This window comes from Elephas maximus, chromosome 6 (assembly GCF_024166365.1).
Source record: "Elephas maximus indicus isolate mEleMax1 chromosome 6, mEleMax1 primary haplotype, whole genome shotgun sequence".
Classification (NCBI taxonomy): Eukaryota; Metazoa; Chordata; class Mammalia; order Proboscidea; family Elephantidae; genus Elephas; species Elephas maximus.
The window spans coordinates 70084925-70109572 of NC_064824.1; the positions used below are offsets into that span (position 1 = coordinate 70084925).

At 37.2% G+C, this 24648-nt stretch overlaps 1 protein-coding gene across 1 annotated transcript in view; it reads left to right on the forward strand.

Annotated features, from left to right (window-relative positions):
• Positions 1–225: 225 nt before the first annotated feature.
• Positions 226–24648, forward strand: part of HAT1 (histone acetyltransferase 1) — a 49131-nt gene continuing 24708 nt past the window's right edge. The window contains exons 1-4 of the mRNA XM_049887436.1: positions 226–291; positions 2469–2573; positions 14805–14880; positions 19028–19148. Of these exons, the coding sequence (XP_049743393.1) occupies positions 285–291; positions 2469–2573; positions 14805–14880; positions 19028–19148 (309 nt within the window). The 5' untranslated portion in view covers positions 226–284. The remainder of the gene's footprint in view (positions 292–2468; positions 2574–14804; positions 14881–19027; positions 19149–24648) is intronic.

The following is a 24648-nucleotide window of genomic DNA, read 5'->3' on the forward strand; positions in this document are numbered from 1 at the left end:
ACGAGCGCTTAACCACTGCACCACCAGGTCTCCTCCGGCTCTGGCCTGCAGAAAGAGGTCGACTGCAGTTGCAGTTGCTAGGCGACGGACTGAGCATTCCCGACTGTGCCAGCTTGCCTCTTGAGGCACTTCCGCTAACGAGCGCCTTGAACGTTTTTCTCTCACTGGTTACCGTCACTCCGAGGGTGGGCGGGGGAAACGCGTTTGATAGTGCGCTCACTTCCGGCCAGGGAGCGCGCGGGTTGATTCGTCCTTCCTCAGCCGCGGGTTCTCGCAGCTCGGAAATGGCGGGTAAGTTCCCGGGAAAAGTTTACCAAGGGGAGGGGCGGGCACGGCTGGGAAGGGACGCTGAGGCGGTGGTGGCAGCGCTCGCCTGGAACCTCGGGGCTCTGGCTTTAGTTCCAGAAGGCCTTCTTCGGCCAGGAAGCGCGGAACTCTCAGCCCAGCACCCTGTTGGCCGCATTCCTCGCCCCCGCTCCCGCCCCCACCCACCCCACCCCCACCCGCTCAGGGTTCTGAGCTTTCTGCGAGGAATCCAGCTCCTGCGAAAGGCTGAAGAGGACTGGAGAAAGCGTCACAATCTGGGCTTGAAAGGTGCCAGATGCCTTCCAGACCTTGCCTCTTTGGGGCCTCTTTCTCTTCCCGTTCCTTTTGCCCACTGCCTCGGTTAGACCACAACTGACCCTGCTCCCGCTAGCTGATTTAGTGCTCTGATCCCTCTCTGCCGGGTCTCCCTCCACTTTCCACTCCAGTCAACTTCTCAGCTAGCGCATTACTGTTTTGATCTGCACCAGGGCTCTCACTTGAGTCTTGACTGACTTCGTCATGGTCTTCGTCATCTCCCGCAGCTCACTACTCCTATTATCGCGTTTAAATTTCCTTTGGAGAAGAGTTTGTTCCCGCCCTCTAACTTCATCTAAACTTTTAGCGTATTCTGTAATCGTGTTCATTCTACTCTGCTCTCTCCTTTATTGAGTCGCTTCAATTTGCAGCATTTAAAATTGTTATGACTTTGTAAGCGTATTAAGGCTGTTTTGGTGGGAGTATATACTTTTTTCCAATTGTATATCTTTCGAAGTGATGGGTAATTTCTATTTCTGCTTCATCTTTTCCCAGTGCCTTCATAGTCTCACTGTACGTACCTTAAACATTCCGTTTTTATGAATGTGCTTAATAGACAAGCCGTAGCTTGAGCTTTACAGATGTTTAAGGAAGTACTGTCCTACCAGATAGAGACTGTGATCTTGGGGTACACAGGTACCATAAAACGGGAACGTATGTGCCGTAGAGGCTGTACATATTTTAAGAATTGTACCTAGACTCGAATCTTAGTTCCATCACTTAGTAGTTGCTCTTGAACAAGTGACTAAACCTCTTTCTAAACCTAAGTTTTTAAATCGGAAATGGGACTGATACAGGTAGTACTTGCATGTTTTATAGAATTGTAGAAACTAATGTATGATTTTGCACGTTAAATTTAGTTGCTTAGGTTGTTCATAAATTTCTTAAGACGAGTTCTGTTATCTCCTGTCTGTTTTATAAATAAGGATCAGAGAGGTTTTATAATGTGCTGAAGTTCATAGAGCTTGTAAGTAAATTGTTAAGCCTGGGTTTAAATCCAGGAATTCAGACTTCAAACCATTACTCTATCCTGTCTCAGGTCTTTCCCATTTTCTATGTATGTGTGTTTTAACCACTTTTTGAAGTTCATGGCCTGTCATTGTAGCCCTTTTTTGTGCTGCTTATGATTTTTGTTTGTTTTTGCTGAATTTTCATTTTGTCAGGAAATTGTATTCACCTGAAAGTTTCTGTTGATAATGATGTCTTCCGATGTTTGGTCATTCCAGTAGCCTACAATGTCTGACTTTTATGCACACATGGTAAAACAAAAATTAATACAGCAAAAAGAATTTTCCTTGCTACCCCACCCCTATTCCCTTTCTCTTATCCCAGAGGTAATCACTGTTAACCAGTTTCCTGTATGTTCTTCCAGAGATAATCCATGCATCATCTGTTGACAGGTTGCAGAAATGAAATGTTGCCAAAATTATCAAAGGTCTTCCTCACTTTGCTCCTTACACCTGGTAGTGGTAGCAGTGGTATCCTTTAGCATTATGTATCTTTAAGATAAAGACTCTCTGGGTATGAATGCTAGCAGGTAATTTGTATTACTATCGAATGTTCAGAAATGTCAATAGTCTGTCACGTTAATTTTTAGGCTTACTCATTTACGTAAAGCAGGCCAAGTTCATAAGCTTCTATCTCAAAGTGTTTTTTTTTCCATTTTGTTATGAGGCAGTCATACTCAGTACATTCATTTAGGACTATGTAGAGAATGGGCTGTACTTTTATGACCGCTTAGCGTGTTTTAAATCTTACCTTCATCCCTCTTCTAAAAAGAATCCTATTTGTGGTTTTCACTGTTTAAAGCACTTCCAACCAAACCTTTTAAAAATCTTTTCTTCTAGGGTTTGGTGCTATGGAGAAATTTTTGGTTGAATATAAGAGTGCAGTGGAGAAGAAACTGGCAGAGTACAAATGTAACACCAACACAGCAATTGAACTAAAATTAGGTATGTACTGGCTATGTATGTACATATAATCTTTCTTTTTAAATTTGAAGTAGGATTTTATGTAACAGCAGTTTACCTAACTATAGTTCTGCACTTATTGAACACATTCAGATTTTATTCTGCCTTGCTTTACATCATGGAGTGGGTAGATGTTTGAGACGTGGCAGAGTTTCACATACAGGAAATATAATGTGGCAAAAAAAGACAAGTATATATATCTGGTCTCAACCTCTTATAAATATTTGCCTTGACTCTTTATGCTTATAAGAAAGAAACAATAACAAGTGTTGATGAGGATATGCAAAACTGGAACATTCATACATTACTGGTGGGAATGCAAAATGATCAGCTACTTTGGAAAACAATTCGACAGTTTCTTAAAAAGTTAAACATGAATTTACCATATGGCCCAGTAATTCTATCCCTAGGTATCTACCCCAGAGAAATGAAAACATCTCTGCACAAAAATGTGTACATGAATGTTCATAGCAGTATTATTTATAATAGCTGAAAAATGGGAACAATCCAGATATCCATCAGTTGATGAGTGGGTAAACAAAATGTGTCCTACCCATATGAAAGAATATAATTTGACATTAAAAAGGAATGGAGTACTGATACATGCTACAACATGGATGGACCTCAAAGATATTATGCTAAGTGAAAGAAGCCAGACATAAAAGACCACATATAGTATGATTCCATTTTGATGAAAAGTTCAGAAAAGGCAATCCATAGAGACAGAAGGCAGATTATAGTTACATGGGGCTAGAGGTGGGAATGGAGAGTGACTTCAGATGGGCAGGAAGTTTCTTTTTGGGGTGATGGAAATGTTTTAAAATTAAATTGTGGGAATATTTGCAAAACTGTAAATTTACCAAAAAACCATTGAATTGTACACTTGAGTGAATTTTATCATATGTAAATTATACCTCAATAAAGCTGTTTAAAAAAATAATATATGCTCATGAACTCTGGCTCCATCATTTGCCATGCCTTAGTTTTCTCATCTGTAAAATAGAGTTAATAGTGCATACTTCATAGTGGTGGTCAAGATTAAATATGAGGGTACATACAAGTAAAGTGCCTAAATAAATTGAACATACAGAAAATGCTCAATAAGTGTTAGATGCTGTTATTGAAAACAATGCAGATATAACAGAAATAAAAAGAAGGTGGCAGTCCCCTGAACCCTCATGACAAAGATACTAATCAAGATTCTTTTTCTTATTCATACATTAGTTTGTTTTTCTGAAACCAGGATCCGGTTGTACAAAATGTGTTGTTAGTTGTTTTGCTTAACAGTACCTTGAGTATTGTTTCCTGTACCTACATACAGACCTACCTGATTCTTTTAAGTTATGTAATACAGTATGACTGTATCACTCTTCACCAGTTAATAGACATTCAGGTTGTTTCTAATTTTGGTTGCTGTAAATAACTCTGCTAAGAATGTTCTTGTACAAGTCTTTTTTGTGAACGTAGGCTTTTATTTTGGATAAATTCCTAGAAGTGGATTTGCTGGGTCGTAGTGTAATTGTATGTTAAGCTTTATGGGATCCTGCCAGACTGATTTTCAAAGTACTTTTATACTCCACCAGCAATGTGTTAAAATTCTGGTTGGTCTATATCCTCACCAACATTTGTTGTCAATTTTTACAATTCCAGGCATTATAGTGGGTATGTAGTGGTATCTCACTGTGGTTTTAATTTGCTTTTTTCTGATGGCTGCTGCTGTTAAGCATTTTTTTTTTTTTTTCGTGTGTACACTGGCCGCTCGTATACCTTTTGTGAACTTTCTATTCAGATTGTAATGAATTGAATTGTGTCCCCAAAAAATATGTGTCAGCTTGGTTAGGCCATACATGGTTGTCCTTCATTTTGTGATTTTCCTGTGTGTTATGAATCATAATCTCTGCCTGTGGTTAAAGAGGATTAGGGTGGGATGTAACAGCCCTGCCCAGGCCACATCCCGATCCAATGTAAAGGGAGTTTCCCTGGGGTGTGGCCTGCACCACCTTTTATCTCTGAAGAGATAAAAGGAAAGGGAAGCAAGCAGAGAGTTGGAGACCTCATACCACCAAGAAAACAGTGCCGGGAGCAGAGTGTGTCCTTTGGACCTGAGGTTCCTGCGCTGAGATGCTCCCAGACCAAGGGAAGACTGATGCATCACAAGGACCTTCATCCAGAACCAACAGAGAGAAAGCCTTTCCCTGGAGCTCATGCCCTGAATTTGGACTTGTAGCCTACTGGACTGTAAGAGAATAAACTTCTCTTTGTTAAAGGCGTCCACTTGTGGTATTTCTGTTACAGCTGCACTAGATGACTAAGACAGAGATCTTTTGTCCATTTTTTTAGTTGGGTTATTTGTCTTTTTGTTATCAAGTTGTAGATATTCTTTATACATTCTGGGTATATGTCCTTTGTGCCAGATAAATGTTTTGTGCATATTTTCTCTCAGGCTTGTTTATTCATATTGTAATCAATATCTTATAGACAAAAGTTTTTTGTTTTGAAGAAGCCTGGTTTATTAATTTTTTTCATTTACGTTAATGCTTTCTGGCCAAGGACATGAAGATCTATGTTTTCTTCTGGAAGCTTTGTAGTTTTAGCTTTTTACAATTAGGTTTATGATCCATCTCAAATTATGTAGATAGTATGAGGAAGGTGATGAAGGTCCCCCCCCCATATCCATTCCAAATGGATATGTTCTTATACAAGATGGATATGGATAGCTATTTATTCCAGTACCATTTGTGTTAATGCTTTGGTGCCTCTGACAAAAACAAATTGACTTTTTAAGGGTGGATCTATTTCTGGACTCTAATCTGTTCCGTTGAGTTACCTGTCTATCCTGCCAATATCATACTGTCTTGATTATTGTGACTTTTATAGTGAGTCTTGAAACTGGTTAGGGTGAGTGCTCCACCTTTGTTCTTTTCTCAAGATTGTTTGGACTGTTCTTGACTTTTTCATTTCTGTATACGTTCTTGAGTCAGGTTTCCAGTTTCTATTAAAAACTCTGGGATTTTCATTTGTATTACATTGAATCTGTAAATGAATATGGGTAGAATTGTTATTTTAATAACATTGAGTCTTCCAATCCATGAACGTGGCATATCTTTGTATTTATTTAGGTCTTCCAGAAGTGTTTTAAGTTTTCAGTCTTAGATGTATTTTGTTAAATTTCTCTCTTAATATATCTAAGTATTTTGTTTTCTGATGCTGTTGAAAATGGTATGGTTTTTACATTTCCTTTTCCAGTTGTTTCTAATGTGTGCGAGTGTGTGTGTGCACAGTTGTACAATTGTCTTGTATCCTGCAGCCTTGCTAAATTCACTTATTAGTTCTAGAAGTTTTTTTTTTTTTTAATTATACATTACTTAGGGTTTCCTACATACACAATCATTTTGCCTATTATTGAAGACGTTTTCAATTCTGCCTTTGCAGTCTGTGCCTTATATTTCATTTTCTTGCCTTATTGTCCTGGCTAGAACCTCTAGGATAATGTTGAATGGAAGTGTGGGAACAGACATCCTTGTCTTATTCCCAATCTAAATAGGAACACATTGAACCTTTCACCACTAAGTATGATGTTAGCTGTAGGTTTTTCGTGTGTGCCCTTTATCAAGTTGAGAAAGTTTCCTTCTATTCCTAGCTTGGTAAGAGTTTTTATCATGAATGAATATTGCATTTTGACTAATGATTGTCTTCATCTATTAAGATGATCATATGATTTTTCTTTTTTAGTTATGTTAATGTAGTGAATTACATTGTTAGATTTTATATATATATATATATAAAATCAATCTTGCATACCAGTATATTGTCCCTTTTCTGCTTGCTGGATTTGATTTGATAACATTTCTTTAAAGATGTTTGCAAGTATGTTCATGAGCGATAGTGGGGTTTTTTTCTTGTTATCTTTGTTGGATCTTGGTATCTGGATTTTGCTGGCCTCATAAAGTGAGTTGGGAAGTGTTTCTTTTGTATTTTCTTAGTTTATGAAAGACTGGATTTATTCCTTCTTTAAATATTTGATAAAACTCAGCAGTGAATTTTCTCTGTTGGAAAGCTTTTAACTATATCTCTAATGAATAGATTGAGTTCTATTCTGATTTTGTTTCTTCTCGTGTCAGTTTTGATCATTTTTGTCTTAAGGAATTTATCACTTCATGTAACTTTCTTGGCAGAAAGTTGTTCATAGTCTCTTTTTAATAACTGTGGAATCTGTAGTCCCTTCTCATGGATATCGGTAACTTGCATTTTTTCTCTTTTCCATGATAAGTCTGGCTGTGAGTTTATCAGTCTTATCGATCTTTTCAGTAATTTCTCAATTATTTCCTATTTCCCATGTTTAAGCTTTATGATTCTTCTTTGGGTTCAATTTGCTCTTCTTTATCTCTTCCTAATGTAGAGGCTTATATCATTAATTTTAAACATTTCTAATACCAGCGTTAAAATTATAAATTTACCTCTAAATACTTATTTTGTTACATCCCACTAATTCTGATATGTTGTTATTTTTATTATCATTCAATTCAAAATATTTTCTAATTTCCCTTGTGATTTCTTCCTTGACCCATGGGTTATACAGAAAAGTGTTAATTAATTTTCCAAATATTTGGGACTTTTCTAGCTATGCTGTTGTACTGATTTCTGATTTAATTCTATCGAAGTCAGAAAACATACTTTTATTTCAGTTCTTTAAATTTACTGAGACTTGTTTTACAGCCCAACATATGGTCTGTTTTGGTGAATGTCCCAGGTACACTGGGGAAACAAATTTGTATTGTACAGTTTTTTGTATAGTGTTCTATAAGTGTAAATTGGGTTAATAGTTTTGTTCAAGTTTTCACTATTTTTACTGATTTTCTGTCTACTTCTATCAATTAGAATAATTGAGAGAGGCTGTTGGAATCTCCAGCTAACTGTGAATTTGTTTCTGTGTCTTCCGTTGTCAGTTTTTTCTTTATATATTTTGAAGCTCTGATATTAAGTGCATACAGGTTTGTTAGACTTGTATCTTCTTGATGAATTGACCCTTTAGTCATTATGAAATGTTCCATCTTTACCTCTGGTAATATTCCTTATCTTGAAGACTACTTTGTTGGATATTAATATGGCAATGAGAGTTTTTTAAACATGGGAGAAATAACATCATGTTTATATATTAATGCCAAGGATCTATCAGAGAAGGGGAAAAATGGTACAGGAGAGAAAGGGGAGTATTGGTGAAGTGTGATATCCTTGAGAATATGAGCAAGAAAAAGATCTCATTCACCAGTAGAGGAATTAGCTTCAGGAGCATGGAGAATTTCTCTACCATAACAAGAGGAAAGCAGACAATATGGAAATAGCTACAATGAGTTAGGTATAGAGGTAGCAGACTGAGCAGATTCTCTTGTGAATGTTTCTATTTCCTAAATGAAGAGTCGGTAAGGTCATCAGAAGAGAATTTGATTATAGAAGAAAGGTGTTGGAGGTTTGAGGAAATAGTCACGTAAACAAGTAAGAGGAGTGAATGGACTTGAAAAATACGGTATAATTGTCAAGCAGCACAAAGGGTTCACTTGAAGTTAATACTCATGATGAATATAAAGTGAGGTCAGCATGGAGGGGCCATACAGTCGGATTTAACTAGAGTTGGACTTTTACCAGACTGATATGACGAAGATTGGGGCAAAGGAATTGAGGATGTGTATGAGGGAATTGAAATATTGACAGGCCATGAAATTCTGTGCTGGAAAGGGAGGAAAATGAAGGTATGAAAGAGGGGAGGGAAGTGAAAGGGTGACGGAATCAATATGTGGTAAGTTCTGTGGGGAGGAGGGTTTGAATTGTTGGAACAGGGCTATCAGAGTAAGCTAAGACTGAAAGAGTTTACAGTGTTTGAAATTGAGATCAAGAGGGTATAGTTATTGATAGTAAAGGATAGGGTATATCATGGGAATAAGTAGCTAAAGTACAGTGAAGACAAGATTCTTAAAGGAGGAATCAAGGAACTGAGAGGGGCTGGTTTAGAAGATTAATTTTCATGAATTTTGAAGTCACTAAGAATTAAGTCTAATGTAATGTTGGAAACAGTGACAGTGAACCAGTAGCTAAATTCTTCAAGGAATGATGAGATATCTGGCATGAGCTTCAAGCTGGATGTTCTTAGGGTATGTAGAGAGAGACATTAGTCTGAAACAATTGTCCCAGCAAATATGAAGGCATGGATAAAGAGAAAAGCAGCCACTACTTAAGAGAGCTGTAAGAAAAGCAGTGTCCTGGAGGAGAGTTCTGTTGTCAGTGAACTGTTGGAGCCAGAAGGCATAGGGGAACATTCAAGAAGAAGTTGGGGATATGGAGAATTTTGCTGATAATTGACCTGTGAATTTCACAGTGGTTACAGGGAAATGGAGAAGAGCAGGAGATGGCATCAAATTAATGGTTTTACGTTGTTACGTAGGATAAGACTCCAGGTGTTAAGGGATAACCTAGGAACTTGACTGAAGTTAATTGGAATAAAGAGTATGATAGGATTAATTATGATGGTCTCCAAAGTATGTTTTTTATAACTTATTTTTGTTGTCAAGGATATACACAGCAGAACATACACCAATTCAAAAATTTCTACATGTGCAATTCAATGAAATTGATTACATTCTTCAAGTTGTGCAGCCATTCTCACCTTCCTTTTCTGAGTTGTTCTTCCTCAATGAGTGTAAACTCACTCACTGCCCCTTAAGCTTCCTTTCTTAACCTTCCTAGTTGTTGTCAGTTTGATCCCATAATGATAGATCTTAAAAGAGCACAATGCTAAAGGCAGACATTCTTTACTAGTTAGGTTTGGTTTTAAGAAGACTTCAGGGGATATTGTTGGTTTAAGGTTTAAAGATTAGAACAATTGTTTCAAGGTCTCAAAATTATTTTTTAATGTTGAGACCTCTAATGTTGCAAGTTGGTGGTGCTGATGGGAGTCTTGCCAGGAGCACACTGGGCCCCGTCCTTCTAGTATTTATTTTGTTATATATGCATGTATACTATTTCTCTTTTACAAAATTGGGTTTACAATGTCATGTTATGTTCACTTAACAGTGCACTGTGAACATTTTCCTGTGTCACCAAATATTTCTCAATGATATGATTTTTAATGATTTTATAGGGCATTTCACATATAGGCAGTCCCCGGATTACAAATGTACAATTCGTAAAGCCTATTATATTAAAAATTCAAGGTATATACAGTGATTCATGATAATAAACAGGTGCTACTTTGAGCCATCAAAACATTATTATTATTAGTGTATTATGTTAAAGATGTTTTAGTGTATCTGGAAGTGTTTCTGTAGTGTTTTTATGCTAAAGCGTTTGACAGACGTTAGATACGAAGCATACCTGACCTTTCCGACTTAAGTACAAATTTGACTTAAAGACATTTGAGAACAAAACTAGGTTGTGATCTGGGGACTGCCTGTATTTACTATAATTTAATCATTCTATTGCTTGACATTTGGATTGTTCGCTTGTTTGCTGGCATAACTGCATTGGAAAGACTTAAAAATACTTAAGGTTTATGATATCCAGGAGAGAGTTCACATTTTGTGCATATTTTTATGTATATCTATTACATTGATTCAGTCTTTGTACTTTGAGAAAGTCAGTCTTTTTTGCATTCTTTATCTATAAAGAGAGGTAACAATGGTTCCTACCTGTAATGACTTTTGTGAGGATTAGCTGCAATAATGTTTATAAAATCCATAGCACATTGCCCGGCACACAGTAAATATTCCATTGACAACTAATAATGTCATTGTTTTGTGTGTGACTGTTGCTTAAAAGTACACCCAGCGTTCACACAAAAACTTGTACATGAATTTCATAGTAGCATTACTTAGGGTAGCCCAAAAAGTGGGAACAACTCAAATGTCCATTAACTGATGAATGTGCACACAAAATGTGGTATAGCCATAAAAATGGAGTATTATTCCGCCACAAAAAAGCACTGATACATTACAACATGGGTATGGACCGTGAAAACATTATGCTAAATGAAAGAAGCTGAACACAAAAGGCCACATATTACATGATTCCATTTATATGAAATGTCCAGAATAGGCAAATTTAGAAACCTGGTTTTGTTTCATTTGTCATAATTACTATACTTATATAAGTATCGAAAGTTTTTCTTTGAAACTAGAAGACTACCATTTGTCCCTTATCTAATAAGAAGACTAACCTTCTTTCCCTAACATAAGTTTTTGGTTCCTTTTGTCTAGGTCTAGAATTTTTTGCCCTAACCACACTCTTTTTGAGGAGATAACTGTCATTCTAATCTCTATCAAATACATCCCTTGATATCTTCTGATCCCAGGAGCTTTTTGGCAGCTTCTTTAGAAATCTGGGCAGTTAGGTTGAAGGTTGTGCGATCAATGAATTTCATATAATGTAGTGACTAATATAAAAAATTACATTCATTGTATCCTTTATAAAATACATAGCATTGTGTTTAAAGAGTTTCTATTGGATTCTTGAATTTACAGGCTCAATTTCATCAAATCCAAACATTAAATATTTAATTAAACTACACATTTGCCTTAAGCTATTCATTTCAACTAAAACTCATTGCTTTCTTTTTCTTTTAATTACTATTTTCTTTGGACCAAGTTCTGTGCTAAAATAGTAAAACTTTACTAATTTGGATAACAGGGGCATTGGAAAACAGGCCAGTCCAAGTTACAGGCAGCCCCGGATTTCAAATGAGTTCTGTTCCTAAGTCTGTCTTTAAGTTGAATTTGTACATAAATTAGAACAGTTAGGTACATCAATTAGTTAAATGTTTGTCTTAGTATATAGTGTGCCTTTTTATGCATAAAAAACATTAAAGAAACACTTCCAGGTACACTGAAACATCTTTAACATAACAATACGGTAGTAATAATAATAATAATGTTTTGATGTGCATCACAAAGTAGTGCCTGTTATTATGAACCATTTTATGTACCTTGAGTTTTTAATATAATAGCTTTACAGGGGTTGGTTCATAACTACGGGTTGTACTTAAGTCAGACATGCATAACCCAGGGACTACCTGTATAGGCTTAAAATACTTGTCTTATTTATTGCTTTTCTTTTTCTCTGTACTATCTCTTTATCCATTGCTACCAAAGTGCTATATAACATACCATATTTTTATGCAAATAATACGTGCATTCTATGTTTGTTTGCCAACTGCTCCCTCCCCCTGCAAGATATTAGCATAGTGCACTTACAAAAATACCTTGTAGGGGGAGGGAGTGGTTGGCAAACAAAGGCACTATTTGTGTAAAAATATGGTATATGTTATATTAGAGGTAGTAGTTTGAAATTTACCTGTTTTCACAATTTCTAGAGATTTTCAAACATTAAAGATGCAGTAAATGTGAATTTTTAGGTTAATGAAGCTAGACATGTTGGACTACTTTATTTTTCTAAGTTATGGAATATTATAGACATGGAAAAATATAGAGCAAACTAATGACTATCTGTGATCCCATCGCTCAGCTTTTTCAAATCTTGGCGTTTTGCTGTTTGCCCAGGTCTTTTTTTTCCCCCTCCAATTTTTATTATGAAAACTTTCAAACATACAGAAAAGTTGAAAGAACAGAAACCATCTATATGTTCAGCACTTAGATTCAACCGTTGCTAACATTTTACAATATTTGCTTTAGTGTGTATATATTTTTTTTTATAAACTTTTATTAAGCTTCAAGTGAACGTTTACAAATCCAATCAGTCTGTCACATATAAGTTTACATACATCTTACTCCGTACTCCCACTGACTCCCTATTGAGTCAGCCCTTTCAGTCTCTCCTTTCGTGACAATTTTGCCAGCTTCCCTCTCTCTCTATCCTCCCATCCCCCCTCCAGACAAGAGTTGCCAACACAATCTCAAGTGTCCACCTGATATAATTAGCTCACTCTTCATCAGCATCTCTCTCCCACCCGCTGACCAGTCCCTTTCATGTCTGGTGAGTTGTCTTCGGGGATGGTTCCTGTCCTGTGCCAACAGAAGGTCTGGGGACCATGGCCGCCAGGATTCCTCTAGTCTCAGTCAGACCATTAAGTATGGTCTTTTTATGAGAATTTGGGGTCTGCATCCCACTGATCTCCTGTTCCCTCAGGGGTTCTCTGTTGTGTTCCCTGTCAGGGCAGTCATCGATTGTGGCCGGGCACCAACTAGTTCTTCTGGTCTCAGGATGATGTAGGTCTCTGGTTCATGTGGCCCTTTCTGTCTCTTGGGCTCTTAGTTGTCGTGTGACCTTGGTGTTCTTCATTTTCCTTTGCTGCAGGTGGGTTGAGACCAATTGATGCATCTTAGATGGCCACTTGTTAGCATTTAAGACCCCAGACGCCACATTTCAAAGTGGGATGCAGAATGTCTTCATAATAGAATTATTTTGCCAATTGACTTAGAAGTCCCCTCAAACCATGTTCCCCAGACCCCCGCCCTTGCTCCGCTGACCTTTGAAGCATTCATTTTATCCCAGAAACTTCTTTGATTTTACTCCAGTCCAATTGAGCTGACCTTCCATGTATTGAGTGTTGTCTTTCCCTTCACCTAAAGCAGTTCTTATCTGATTAATCAATAAAAAACCCTCTCCCTCCCTCCCTCCCTCCCTCCCGCCTTCGTAACCACAAAAGTATGTGTTCTTCTCAGTTTTTACTATTTACAAGATCTTATAATAGTGGTCTTATACAATATTTGTCCTTTTGCCTCTGACTAATTTTTTAGTGTGTTTATTTTTGCTGAATTATTTGAAAGTAGGTTTCTGAGTATCATCACGCTCTTCTAGCATATCTCCTGATGTGTGAACCCTCACATAAATAACCACAATACCGTTATCCCACCTAAGAATATTAATGCTAATTCTTTGATATCATATAATTTTCTGATTTCCCTGGTTACCCTCAAGACTCTTTAATAGCTTTTAAAAAAAATTTTTTTTAAACCAAAATCTAATCAAGGATCATGTATTGCCTTTTTTTAAGTTTCTTTAATCTCTTTTAATCCAAAACATTTCCCCCCACACACACAACTTTATTCTTCCTATCCCATGGATTTACTTGGAAGAGTAAAGTCATTGTATAGAATAATTAGACACACCTACATTCTAGATAGTCTATTTCCTATTGATGTTGCTTAACTTATTCCTCCATCTTCTGTATTTCCTATAAATTTGAAGGTCTAAAGCTTGATTAAATTTAGGATAAACATTTTTGGTGAGAAAACATAATAGGTAATGCTGTATCATTCATAATGTATTGAACCAGGCGACAACATGTTGGGCTATCCTACAATGAGTGATGCTAAGTTAGATCACTTGGAAAGGTGGTGACTGCCAGATCTCTATGGTAAAGAGATATATTGTTCCTTTCGTAAATTAGTAATCTGTTTTGGCACCCGGTGAATGGCCTGCTCTACGAGGACAGTGTTAGTGTTAGAAATTTTTAGTCTGTACCTTATCTTATCGATCTTCAGTTATTTAAAGATTTGCTGATAAAGCTTTTCTTTATAAGATAAATTATATTTGGAAAATGTCCAGTAGTATCAGAACTACTGCCAGATATTTATTCTAAATATATATGCTTATAAAACAACAGTTAAAAAAAAACATTGCCATCGAGTCAATTCTAACTCATACTGACTTTATAGGACAGAGTAGAACTGCCCCGTAGAGTTTCCAAGGAGCCGCTGGTGGATTTGAACTGCCAGCCTTTTGGTTAGCAGCCAGTCTCTTAACCTCTGCACTACTAGGGCTGACAGTAACATGCATATAAAGATGTCATTGCAGCAGTATTTTTAATAGCAAACCTAGGAACAACAAATATCATCTAGCAGTCAAAAAAAAATCATGTGATGATATAGGTTTCATCAAACTCAGGTTATTCTTGTTCTTAGGCAAAAAAAGTGCCTTCTCTTCCTTTTTGCATTGAGTATAGAAAAATAGAAACTAAATCAGGTTGTGCCTTCATCATACCTAGTTTTCTGATTCTTAGACTCAGTGAGGTTTTGAAACTGAAACACTCAAAGTGATATTCTAGTTTGCATTATTCATTAGTTTCAAGTGTAAATCATATAATAGAGAAGTGACATTTTAAGTGAGAAAAATGTTGGCTGTATCAGTTATAGTGAAAATCTGTCATCTTAATATCTTTAATATCTATGTATTTCTTATACTTTTTTTTTTTTTCCTTTTAAACAGTTCGTTTTCCTGAGGATCTTGAGAATGACATTAGAACTTTCTTTCCTGAATATACCCACCAACTCTTTGGGGATGAGTAAGTAACTTAGTAAATTGTTTGCATATGAGTATGGCAAAAAAAAAAAAAGTCTTTAGATTTAGATACCAAATTTTCTGTCCTGGTATTTTTCATGTAGTTTAATTTTAAATATATTGCAATTGCATTTTGTACATCAAGACACCAAATCTAATGCAGAATACCCATCATTTAGTGCTGTAAATGGATTATCAATTTTCACATTACTGTGTGATGGTATTATTCATTACATTGTACATTGATTGGTGGCATTGGATAAATGCCTAAGGACGTATGAATGGTTGACATTCAGATTCAGGCAGTCTGATCCCAGAGCCTATATAACTCCTACTACTTTTTTCTGCCTCCCATTTTGCTATGGGATTGCTGAGAGTCAGAATTGACTCAACGGCAGTGGGCAACGGGTTTGGTTTTATTTTGCTATACTGCTTCTAGTACCAAAAACCAAACCTGTTGCTGACGAGTCAGTTCTGACTCATGTGTTGCAGAGTACAACTGCTCTCCATAGGGTTTTCATGGCCCTGACCTTTCAGAACAGATCATCAGGCCTTTCTTCCGAGGAGCCTGTGGGTGGGTTTGAACTGCCATCCTTTTGGTTAGTAGCTGCAAGCTAACCATTTGTGCCACCACGGGACTCCATTTCAAGTACCAAAAAAAACCATTGTCATTGAGTCGATTCCAACTTACAGAGACCCTGTAGGTCAGAGTTTCCAAGGAGCACCTGGTGGAGTCGAACTACCGACCTTTTGGTTAGCAGCCATAGCACTTAACCAGTACGCCACCAGGGTTCCCTCTTCAGGTACAGCATATATTATTTCCTTTTTTTTTTTTTAATTTATTTTGAAAAAAAATTCAAATTTGCAAGCAAGTTGCAAGACTAGTACAGTGAACCCCATTACCTAGATTTATCAGTTAACATTTAGCCATATTTGCTTTAATCATTCACTCTTCTTATATAAATGTATTATTATATTGCTTTTATTGAAGCATTTGAGAGGAGGTTGCAGATATATCCTGATACCCTTACTCCTAAATTTTTCAGTGTGCCACCTAAAAACAAGGACAATAACCATAGTGGAAGTATCAGAACTCAGGAAACTTAACATTCTTATATTGTTTTCTAATACATAGTCCATATTTCAAATTTTGCCAGTTGTCCCAGTAATTTCTTTTATAGCAATTTTGCCCCATCCGGAATTCAATCCAGAATCACATAGTGTATTTAGTTGTCATATCTCTTCAGTCTCTTTTAATCTGAAACAGTTCTTCAGCTTTTCTTGTTTTTCATGACATTGACATTTTTGTAGAGTATAGGCTAGTTTCGTAGAACCCTCGTTTTGGATTTGTCTGATTGTGTCTTCATGATTAAATTCAGGTAAAATGGTTTTTGTTTTTTTTTTGCAGAACCACCAAAGAAGTAATATTGTGTCCTTCTCAGTGTATCACATCAGGAAGTCCATGTCAGTTTGTCCCATTGTTGGTTAACTTGGATCACTTAGTTTAGAGATGTCCTCCAGGTTTCTCTACTTTAAGGTTCACATGTTTCCCTTTGTAGTTTATAAGTCATCTGTCGGGAGATACTCTGAGACTGAAGATAGTGTTTCCTATTAAACTTTCACTCAGTAGTTTTAGCATCTATTAGTGATTCTTGCCTGGATCAATTTTTTTACAATGGTGATTGTAAAATGGTGATTTTCTAACTCTTATTCCTTCTGTATTTATTACTTGGCATTCTTCTGTAAGGAAGTCTTCTCGTCCCCCTTAATTTATTTCTTAGTTTATATCAGAATGGACTCAGGAATTTTCTTTTTAATTCAGTGGGCTATAATCAGTTGTTAGTAATTTCTTGAAATTTTATTGTGGTAAAATATATATAATAAAACATTTGCCATTTTAACCATTTTTTAGTGTACAATTCAGTGACACAGATTACATTTACCATGTTGTGCAGCCATCATGACGATCCATTTCTAAATGATTTTCATTACTCCAAACAGAAATTTGGTACCCCTATTTTTTTTAAAGCAATAACTCCTCACTCCCCCTCCCCCAACCGCTGGTAACTGCAGATAAACTTTTGTCTTTTCTAGATATTTAAGTAGAACCCTACAATATTTGTCCTTTTGTGTCTGGATTATTTCACTCAGCACAGTGTTTTCAAGGCTTATCCATGTGCCAGAACTTCCTTTCTCTTTGTGACTGAAAAATATTCCACTGCAGTTCAGTGGTTAAGCACTCAGCTGCTAACCGAAAGGTCAGCGGTTCAAACCCACCAGCTACTCTGCAGAGAGAGATGTGGCAGTCTGCTCTCCGTGAAGATTTCAGCCTTTGAAACCCTATGAGGCAGTTTTACCCTGTCCTGTACAGTCGCTGTGAGTCAAAATTTGACTTGACAGCAATGGGTTTAGTTTTGGGTTTTGGTATAGATACACCACATTTTGTTTATTCGTTCATCTGTTGGTGGACACTTGAGTTGTTTCCACCTAATGGCTACTGTGAACATTGCTGCAGTGAACACTGATATACAAGAATCTCTGAGTCCCCGCTTTCAGTTCTTTTGGATATATGCCTAGGCATGGAATTCGTGGGTCATTAACTTTTTGAGGACCACCAAACTATTTTCCACAGAGGTTGCATCATTTTACATTTCCACCAGCAGTGCACAGGGGTTCCAATTTCTTCACATCCTCCCTAACACTTGTCTTTTGTTTTTCTGATAATAGCCATCCCCTTGGTGGAAAGTGGTGTCTCATTGTGATTTTAATTTTCATTTCTCTAGTGACTAATGACTGTTTAGCATCTGTTCATGTGCTTGTTGTCCATTTGTGTATCTTCTTAGAAATACCTGTACAAGTCCTTTGCCCATTTTTTAATTGAGTTGTTTGTCTTTTTATTCTTGAGTTGTATATTCTGGATAGTAAACTCTTATTAGATTGGGGCTACCATATATTTTTTCCTATTCTGTAGGTTGGCTCTTCACTTTATTGATAAAGTCCTTTGATGCATGGAAGTTTTTAATTTTGATGAAATCCAACTTACCTGTTTTGTCTTTTGTTGCTAGTGCTTTTGGTGTCATAGCTAAGAATTCATTGTCAAAAACTAGACCCAAAGCTTTATCTCTGTGTTTTCTTCTAAGAGTTTTATGATTCTACTTTTTATATTTAAGTCACTGATCCATCTTGAGTTAATTTTTATATATGGTATGAAATATGGGCCCAACTTCATTCTTTTGCATGTGGAGATCCTGTTGTCTCAAAACCATTTATTGAAGAGACTGTTCTTTTCTCATCGAATGGACTTGGCACCCTTGTCAATTAAGCCAGATTGTGCAAGTGGCTACCCTTTCAGACTAACTTCTGAGTCGTTTTGATATGTCTGCATCATGTGGGGGATACTTCAATTTCTGGCGTAATAAAATACTCCAGATTCATCTTGTACTACTAGTTCTGGAATCAACCATTTTCCCAAGGAACAGTTAACATTTAAAATGTTTGTTTTATATAGATTCATATAAAAATTTGAACCTTTCATATTTTAAACAGGTTTTATTATAAAAATAAGAATATTTTCTCTTTGAATTTCGATCTCTAATGGGACATTTATTCTCTTCCTCTTAACTACTTTTTAAAATAATTTCTCGTGGTAATATCTTCACAGATAAGGTCTAGTCTTACAGATGCCGCTTCTTAATGACACTTTGCACATTGATCTGTTTTGCATAATAACACTGAAAGTGCTGAGCTTGCATATCACTCTTCTAAGGTAGGCAATTGGCAGTCACATAATCATGACAACATTGTGTTTCATGATCCAAACATGATATTGGTCTTGATCTTGGTATCATTGCCACTCTTTTCTACTGTACACAACTTTGTTGTACATGGTTTACATTTTTTTTAACTTACTCGTTTAACCCAAACAGCACCCCTAAGGTAAGTCCTGTTATTGCTCCATTTTAAAAATGAGGAAAACTCAGGCACAGTTTCATTACAAATACCTGTTTCTTTCTTTTTTTTTTTTTTTTTTCATAACTATAGTTTAAAATCTTGAAACTGCTTGTTCAGTTGAAATTATTTATATTTGTATGGAGGGTTAATACTTTATAATGACTTTGCAAAAATGCATTTTTTGGTTTTTTGCTTTTTAGTGAAACTGCTTTTGGTTACAAGGGTCTGAAGATTCTTTTATACTATATTGCTGGTAGCCTGTCAACAATGTTCCGTGTTGAATATGCATCTAAAGTTGATGAGAACTTTGATTGTGTGGAGGTAAGAACAGAAATTTATTTTAAACTACTTCCCAGTTGAGTTTAAAACAGGTTTTAAAATGGAAAGATTTGAGGGAGGAGATAATCTGTTATATAGTGCTTGTAAAATTGTGTGTTCAATATTTAGTTATGTAGGCAATTGCCTTCCTGTCATTTCACTTAACCCAGGGATCATGATCCATAGCCTGTTCTGTTTCCCGAGTAGACCTTCTCTATAAAAACCTTTGTTTTTGGGATCCAAATGGTATTTTCTTTCAAATTCAGTTTGTTGACTTCGTTTTTTATTATGGATATGAAAAATACTTCTTTTCCTAGAAGTTGAAGAAGATGGAGGGAAATATTTAAATTTTTTATTTCATGCAGAATTTGCATATTTAAATTTTTCTTGCTGTACTTCAAATTCCACAAATTTTGTAGTGTATTCTTTGTGAACATGGATAACTAAGCTGGTTATGCAAGTATCTGAAAGAAGTGGACCAAAGAGAGTGAAAGCAAAGAGAGGGATTGAAGAGTATGCACCTGAATATGTAGCCTAAAGAATGGCCCCAAAAATATTCACATCCTAAGCCCTAGAACCTGTGAATGTTAACATACATGGTAAAAAAGGACTTTGCAGATATTATTAAGTTGTGGATCTTGAGATAAGGAAGATTGTCCTGGATTATCTGGGTGGACCTTGAGTACAATCATATGCATTGTCATAAGATGGAGGCAGAAAGAGACCTGACAACAGATGAAAGAGAAGGCAATGTGACCACAGAGGCAGAGATGGGAGTGATGTGGTCATAAGCCAAGGAATGCTGGTAGCCACCAGAAGCTGGAAGAGGCAAGGAACAGATTCTTCCCAAGAGCCTCTAGAGGGAGTGCAGTCTTGCTGATGTCTTGATTTTAGCTCAGTGATAGTGATTTCAGACTTTGCCTCTAGAACAGTGAGATAATTTTTATTATTTTAAACCACTTAGTTTGTGGTGATTTGTTAAAGCAGCCACAGGAAACTAATACAGATTTTGGTACCGGCAAGTGGAATGCTGCTATAACAAATAATTAAAAATGTGGAAGTGGCTTTGGAATTGGGAAATGGGTAGAGATGCTAGAAGAATTTTGAGGCTCACAATAGAAAAAGTCTGCATTGCTTGGAATAGTGGTAGAAATATGGACATTAAAGGCACTGGTGGTGAGAGCCTAGAACAAAGTGCGGAGCATGGGAGAGAAACCCTATGTCGTTTCAGAGATTACATATATCATCGTAAACAGAATGTTGGTAGAAACATGAATGTTGAAGATACTGCTGGGAAGGGCCTAGAAGGAATGAGGAACATGATGTTAGAATAACCAGAAGAAAGGTGATCCTGTTATATAGTGGTAGAAAGCTACTATATCCAGCAGTTAGTTATATGGAAAGCAGAGCTTGTAAATGATGAATTTGGATATTTAGCTGAGAGAATTTCCAAGCAATGTGTTGAAAGTACAGCCTGGTTTTTTTCTTGCTGCTTATAGTAAAATCTGAGAGGAATGAGTTAAATTGAGGGGAGAACTCTTAAGCAAAAAAGGCTTAATGATTTGAGAAATTCCCAGCCTATCCAGATTGTAAAAGATGTGAATATTATGAGATTTACCTTCAGGAAAGCGTTCTGGAGAGAAAGCCAAGGATGTGCCTGGACAACCTTTTGGTCGTGCTGAAGAGATTAGATGTGTGACTCACGGATTCTTTTAATCCTTTCAGCAAAAGGCAGGGGTAGAGATGAAATACAGATTCAGGAAAGATCTGTGGAGGACCCTCTTGTCTAATGGTGTGAATCCCAGTGATATACACAGGAGACCCACAAGGGTTTTGAGAATGTTACATCAGGAGAAACACTGCCAGCTTGGACTGACAGGGATAGGAAAAAATGAAAGGATACCGTCAGACTCCCAAAACTCTGTAGACAGGAAACAGGCTCATGAAACTCAGCTTCAAACATGTCTTACCTTTCAAAAAAGAGGGCGGAGCCTTGGGCCCAGAGGATGGAGCTCAGGCCACAGAGGATTATTCCCAGGCCTTGAAACCTAACAGAGTTTGCCCTGCTGCATTTTGAAGTTGCTTGGGACCAGTGACTCCTTTCTTCCTTCCATTTTCTCCTTTTTGGAATGAGAATGTCTGTAACTGTTATCCTATTCCTGCCCCACCCTTGTATTCTGGAAGCAGTAATTTGTTTTCGTCTAGGAAAATTAGAAATTGTCAAAAATGAAATGGAACACATAAACATTGATATCCTAGGCTTAGTGAATTGAAATGGACTGGTATTGGCCATTTCAAATCAGACAATCATACAGTCTACTATGCTGGAAATGACAAATCTAAGAGGAATGGTGTTGCATTCATCGTCAAAAAGAATGTTTCAAGACCTATCCTGAAGTACAGTGCTATCGGTGATAGGATAACATCCATACGTGTACGAGGAAGACCAGGTAATACGACTGTTATTCAAATATATGCACCAACTACTAGGGCCAAAGATGAAGAAATAGAAGATTTTTATCAGCTGCTGCAGTCTGAAATTGATCGAACATGCAATCAAGATGCATTGATAATTACTGGCGATTGGAATGCGGAAGTTGGAAACAAAGAAGAAGGATCAGTAGTTGGAAAATATGGCCTTGGTGATAGAAACAATGCCAGAGATCGAATGATAGAATTTTGCAAGACCAACGACTCCTTCGTTGCAAATACCTTCTTTCACCAACATAAACGGTGACTATACACATGGACCTCGCCAGATGGAGCACACAGAAATCAATTCGAATACATCTTTGGAAACAGGCAATGGAAAAGCTCAATGTCATCAGTCAGAACAAGGCCAGGGCCGACTGTGGAACAGACCATCAATTGCTTATATGCAAGTACAAGCTGAAACTGAAGAAAATCAGAGCAAGTCCATCAGAGCTAAAATATGAACTTGAGTATATCCCACCTGAATTTAGAGACCACCTGAAGGATAGATTTGACGCATTGAACACTGGTGACCGAAGACTGGACGAGTTGTGGAATGACATCAAGGACATCATACATGAAGAAAGCAAGGGGTCATTGAAAAGACAGGAAAGAAAGGAAAGACAGAGATGGATGTCAGAAGAGACTCTGAAATTTGCTCTCTAACGTAGAGCAGCTAAAGCAAAAGGATGAATTGAAGTAAAAGAACTGAACAAAAGATTTCAAAGGGTGACTTGAGAAGACAAAGTAAAGTATTATAATGACACGTGCAAACAGCTGGAGATGGAAAACCAAAAGGGAAGAACACGCTCGGTGTTTCTCAAGCTGAAAAAATTGAAGAAAACATTGAAGCCTCGAGTTGCAATAGTGAAAGATTCTATGGGGAAAATATTAAACGACGCAGGAAGCATCAGAAGAAGATGGAAGGAATACACAGAGTCATTATACCAAAAAGAATTAGTCGATGTTCAACCATTTCAAGAAGTAGCATATGATCAGGAACCGATGGTACTGAAGGAAGAAGTCCAAGCTGCTCTGAAGGCATTGGCGAAAAACAAGGCTCCAGGAATTGGTGGAATATCAATTGAGATGTTTCAACAAACAGATGCAGTACTGCAGGTGCTCACTCGTTTATGCCAAGAAATTTGGAAGACAGCTTCCTGTCCAACTGACTAGAAGAGATCCATATTTATGCCTATTCCCAAGAAACGTGATCCAACCGAAAGTGGAACTTACGGAACAATATCATTAATATCACATGCAAGCAAACTTTGGCTGAAGATCATTCAAAAATGGCTGCAGCAGTATATCGACAGGGAGCTGCCAGAAATTCAGGCCTGTTTCAGAAGAGGACATGGAACCAGGGATATCATTGCTGATGTCAGGTGGATCCTAGCTGAAAGCAGAGAATACCAGAAGGATGTTTACCTGTGTTTTATTGACTATGCAAAGGCATTCAACTCTGTGGATCATAACAAATTATGGATAACATTGCGAAGAATGAGAATTCCAGAACACCTAATTGTGCTCATGAGGAACCTTTACATAGATCAAGAGGCAGTTGTTTAGACAGAATAAGGGGATACTGGTTGGTTCAAAGTCAGACAGAATAAGGGGATACTGGTTGGTTCAAAGTCAGGAAAGGTGTGTGCCAGGGTTGTATTCTTTCACCATACCTACTCAAGTCTGTATGCTGAGCAAATAATCCAAGAAGCTGGAGTATGTGAAGAAGAATGGGGCATCAGGACTGGAGGAAGACTCATGAACAACCTGTGTTATGCAGATGACACAACCCTTCTTGCTGAAAGTGAAGAGGACTTGAAGCACTTACTAATGAAGATCAAAGATCACAGCCTTCAGTATGGATTGCACCTCAACATAAAGAGAACAAAAATCCTCACAACTGGACCAATAAGCAACATCATGATAAACGGAGAAAAGACTGAAGTTGTCAAGGACTTCATTTTACTTGGATCCACAATCAACAGCCATGGAAGCAGCAATCAAGAAATCAAAAGATGCACTGCATTGGGTAAATCTGCTGCAGAGGACCTCTTTCAAGTGTTGAAGACTAAGGTGCGTCTGACCCAAGCCATGGTATTTTCAATCACATCATATGCAGTGAAAGCTAGACAGTGGATAAGGAAGACCAAAGAAGAATTGACATCTTTGAATTGTGGTGTTGGCGAAGAATATTGAATATACCATGGACTGCTAGAAGAACGAATAAATCTGTCTTGGAAGAAGTACAAGCAGATTGCTCCTTAGAAGCAAGGATGACGAGACTGTATCTTACATACTTCGGACATGTCGTCAGGAGGGATCAGTCTCTGGAGGAGGACATCATGCTTGGCAAAGTACAGGGTCAGTGGAAAAGAGGAAGACCCTCAATGAGGTGGATTGACACAGTGGCTGCAACAATGGGCTCAAGCATAACAACGATTGTAAGGATGGCGCAGGACCATGCAGTGTTTCATTCTGTTTTGCATAGGGTCACGATGAGTCGGAGCTGACTCGGCGGCAGCTAACAACACCGATTTGTTTTCAAGTTTCACAGGTCCACAGGTGGAAAGGTATTTTGCCCCAGGATGAATCATTCAGTAATACTCATACCTGATTTAGATGATGAGATTTGTGAATTTTGAGCTAATGATAATTAGATGAGATTTGGGGTTGAGTTACTGCTGTAATGAGTTGAGAATTTTGGGGATGTTAGGATGGGGTTTCATGTGGGATCAATGTGACTCTTTGGAGGCCTTAAGAAAATTATATATTTTAGACTTGTTTTATTCCTGGTATTCATCATTTAAAATTATTGAAACTTTTTATAAAGAATTGCTTCACAGAGTTGATTTCTTTTAAACAAAATGCCATTTTTGTTGTTGAATTTGTAAAACTGCCAAGTTGGCAATTGCATTTTTTTAGTAAAATCTCTTGTCCCGTAGATTTATGAATTTGGCAGGTTCTATCAAATCAGATATGTCATATTATTGAAAGTACTGTGATACACACCACAACTGGGCATAGAATT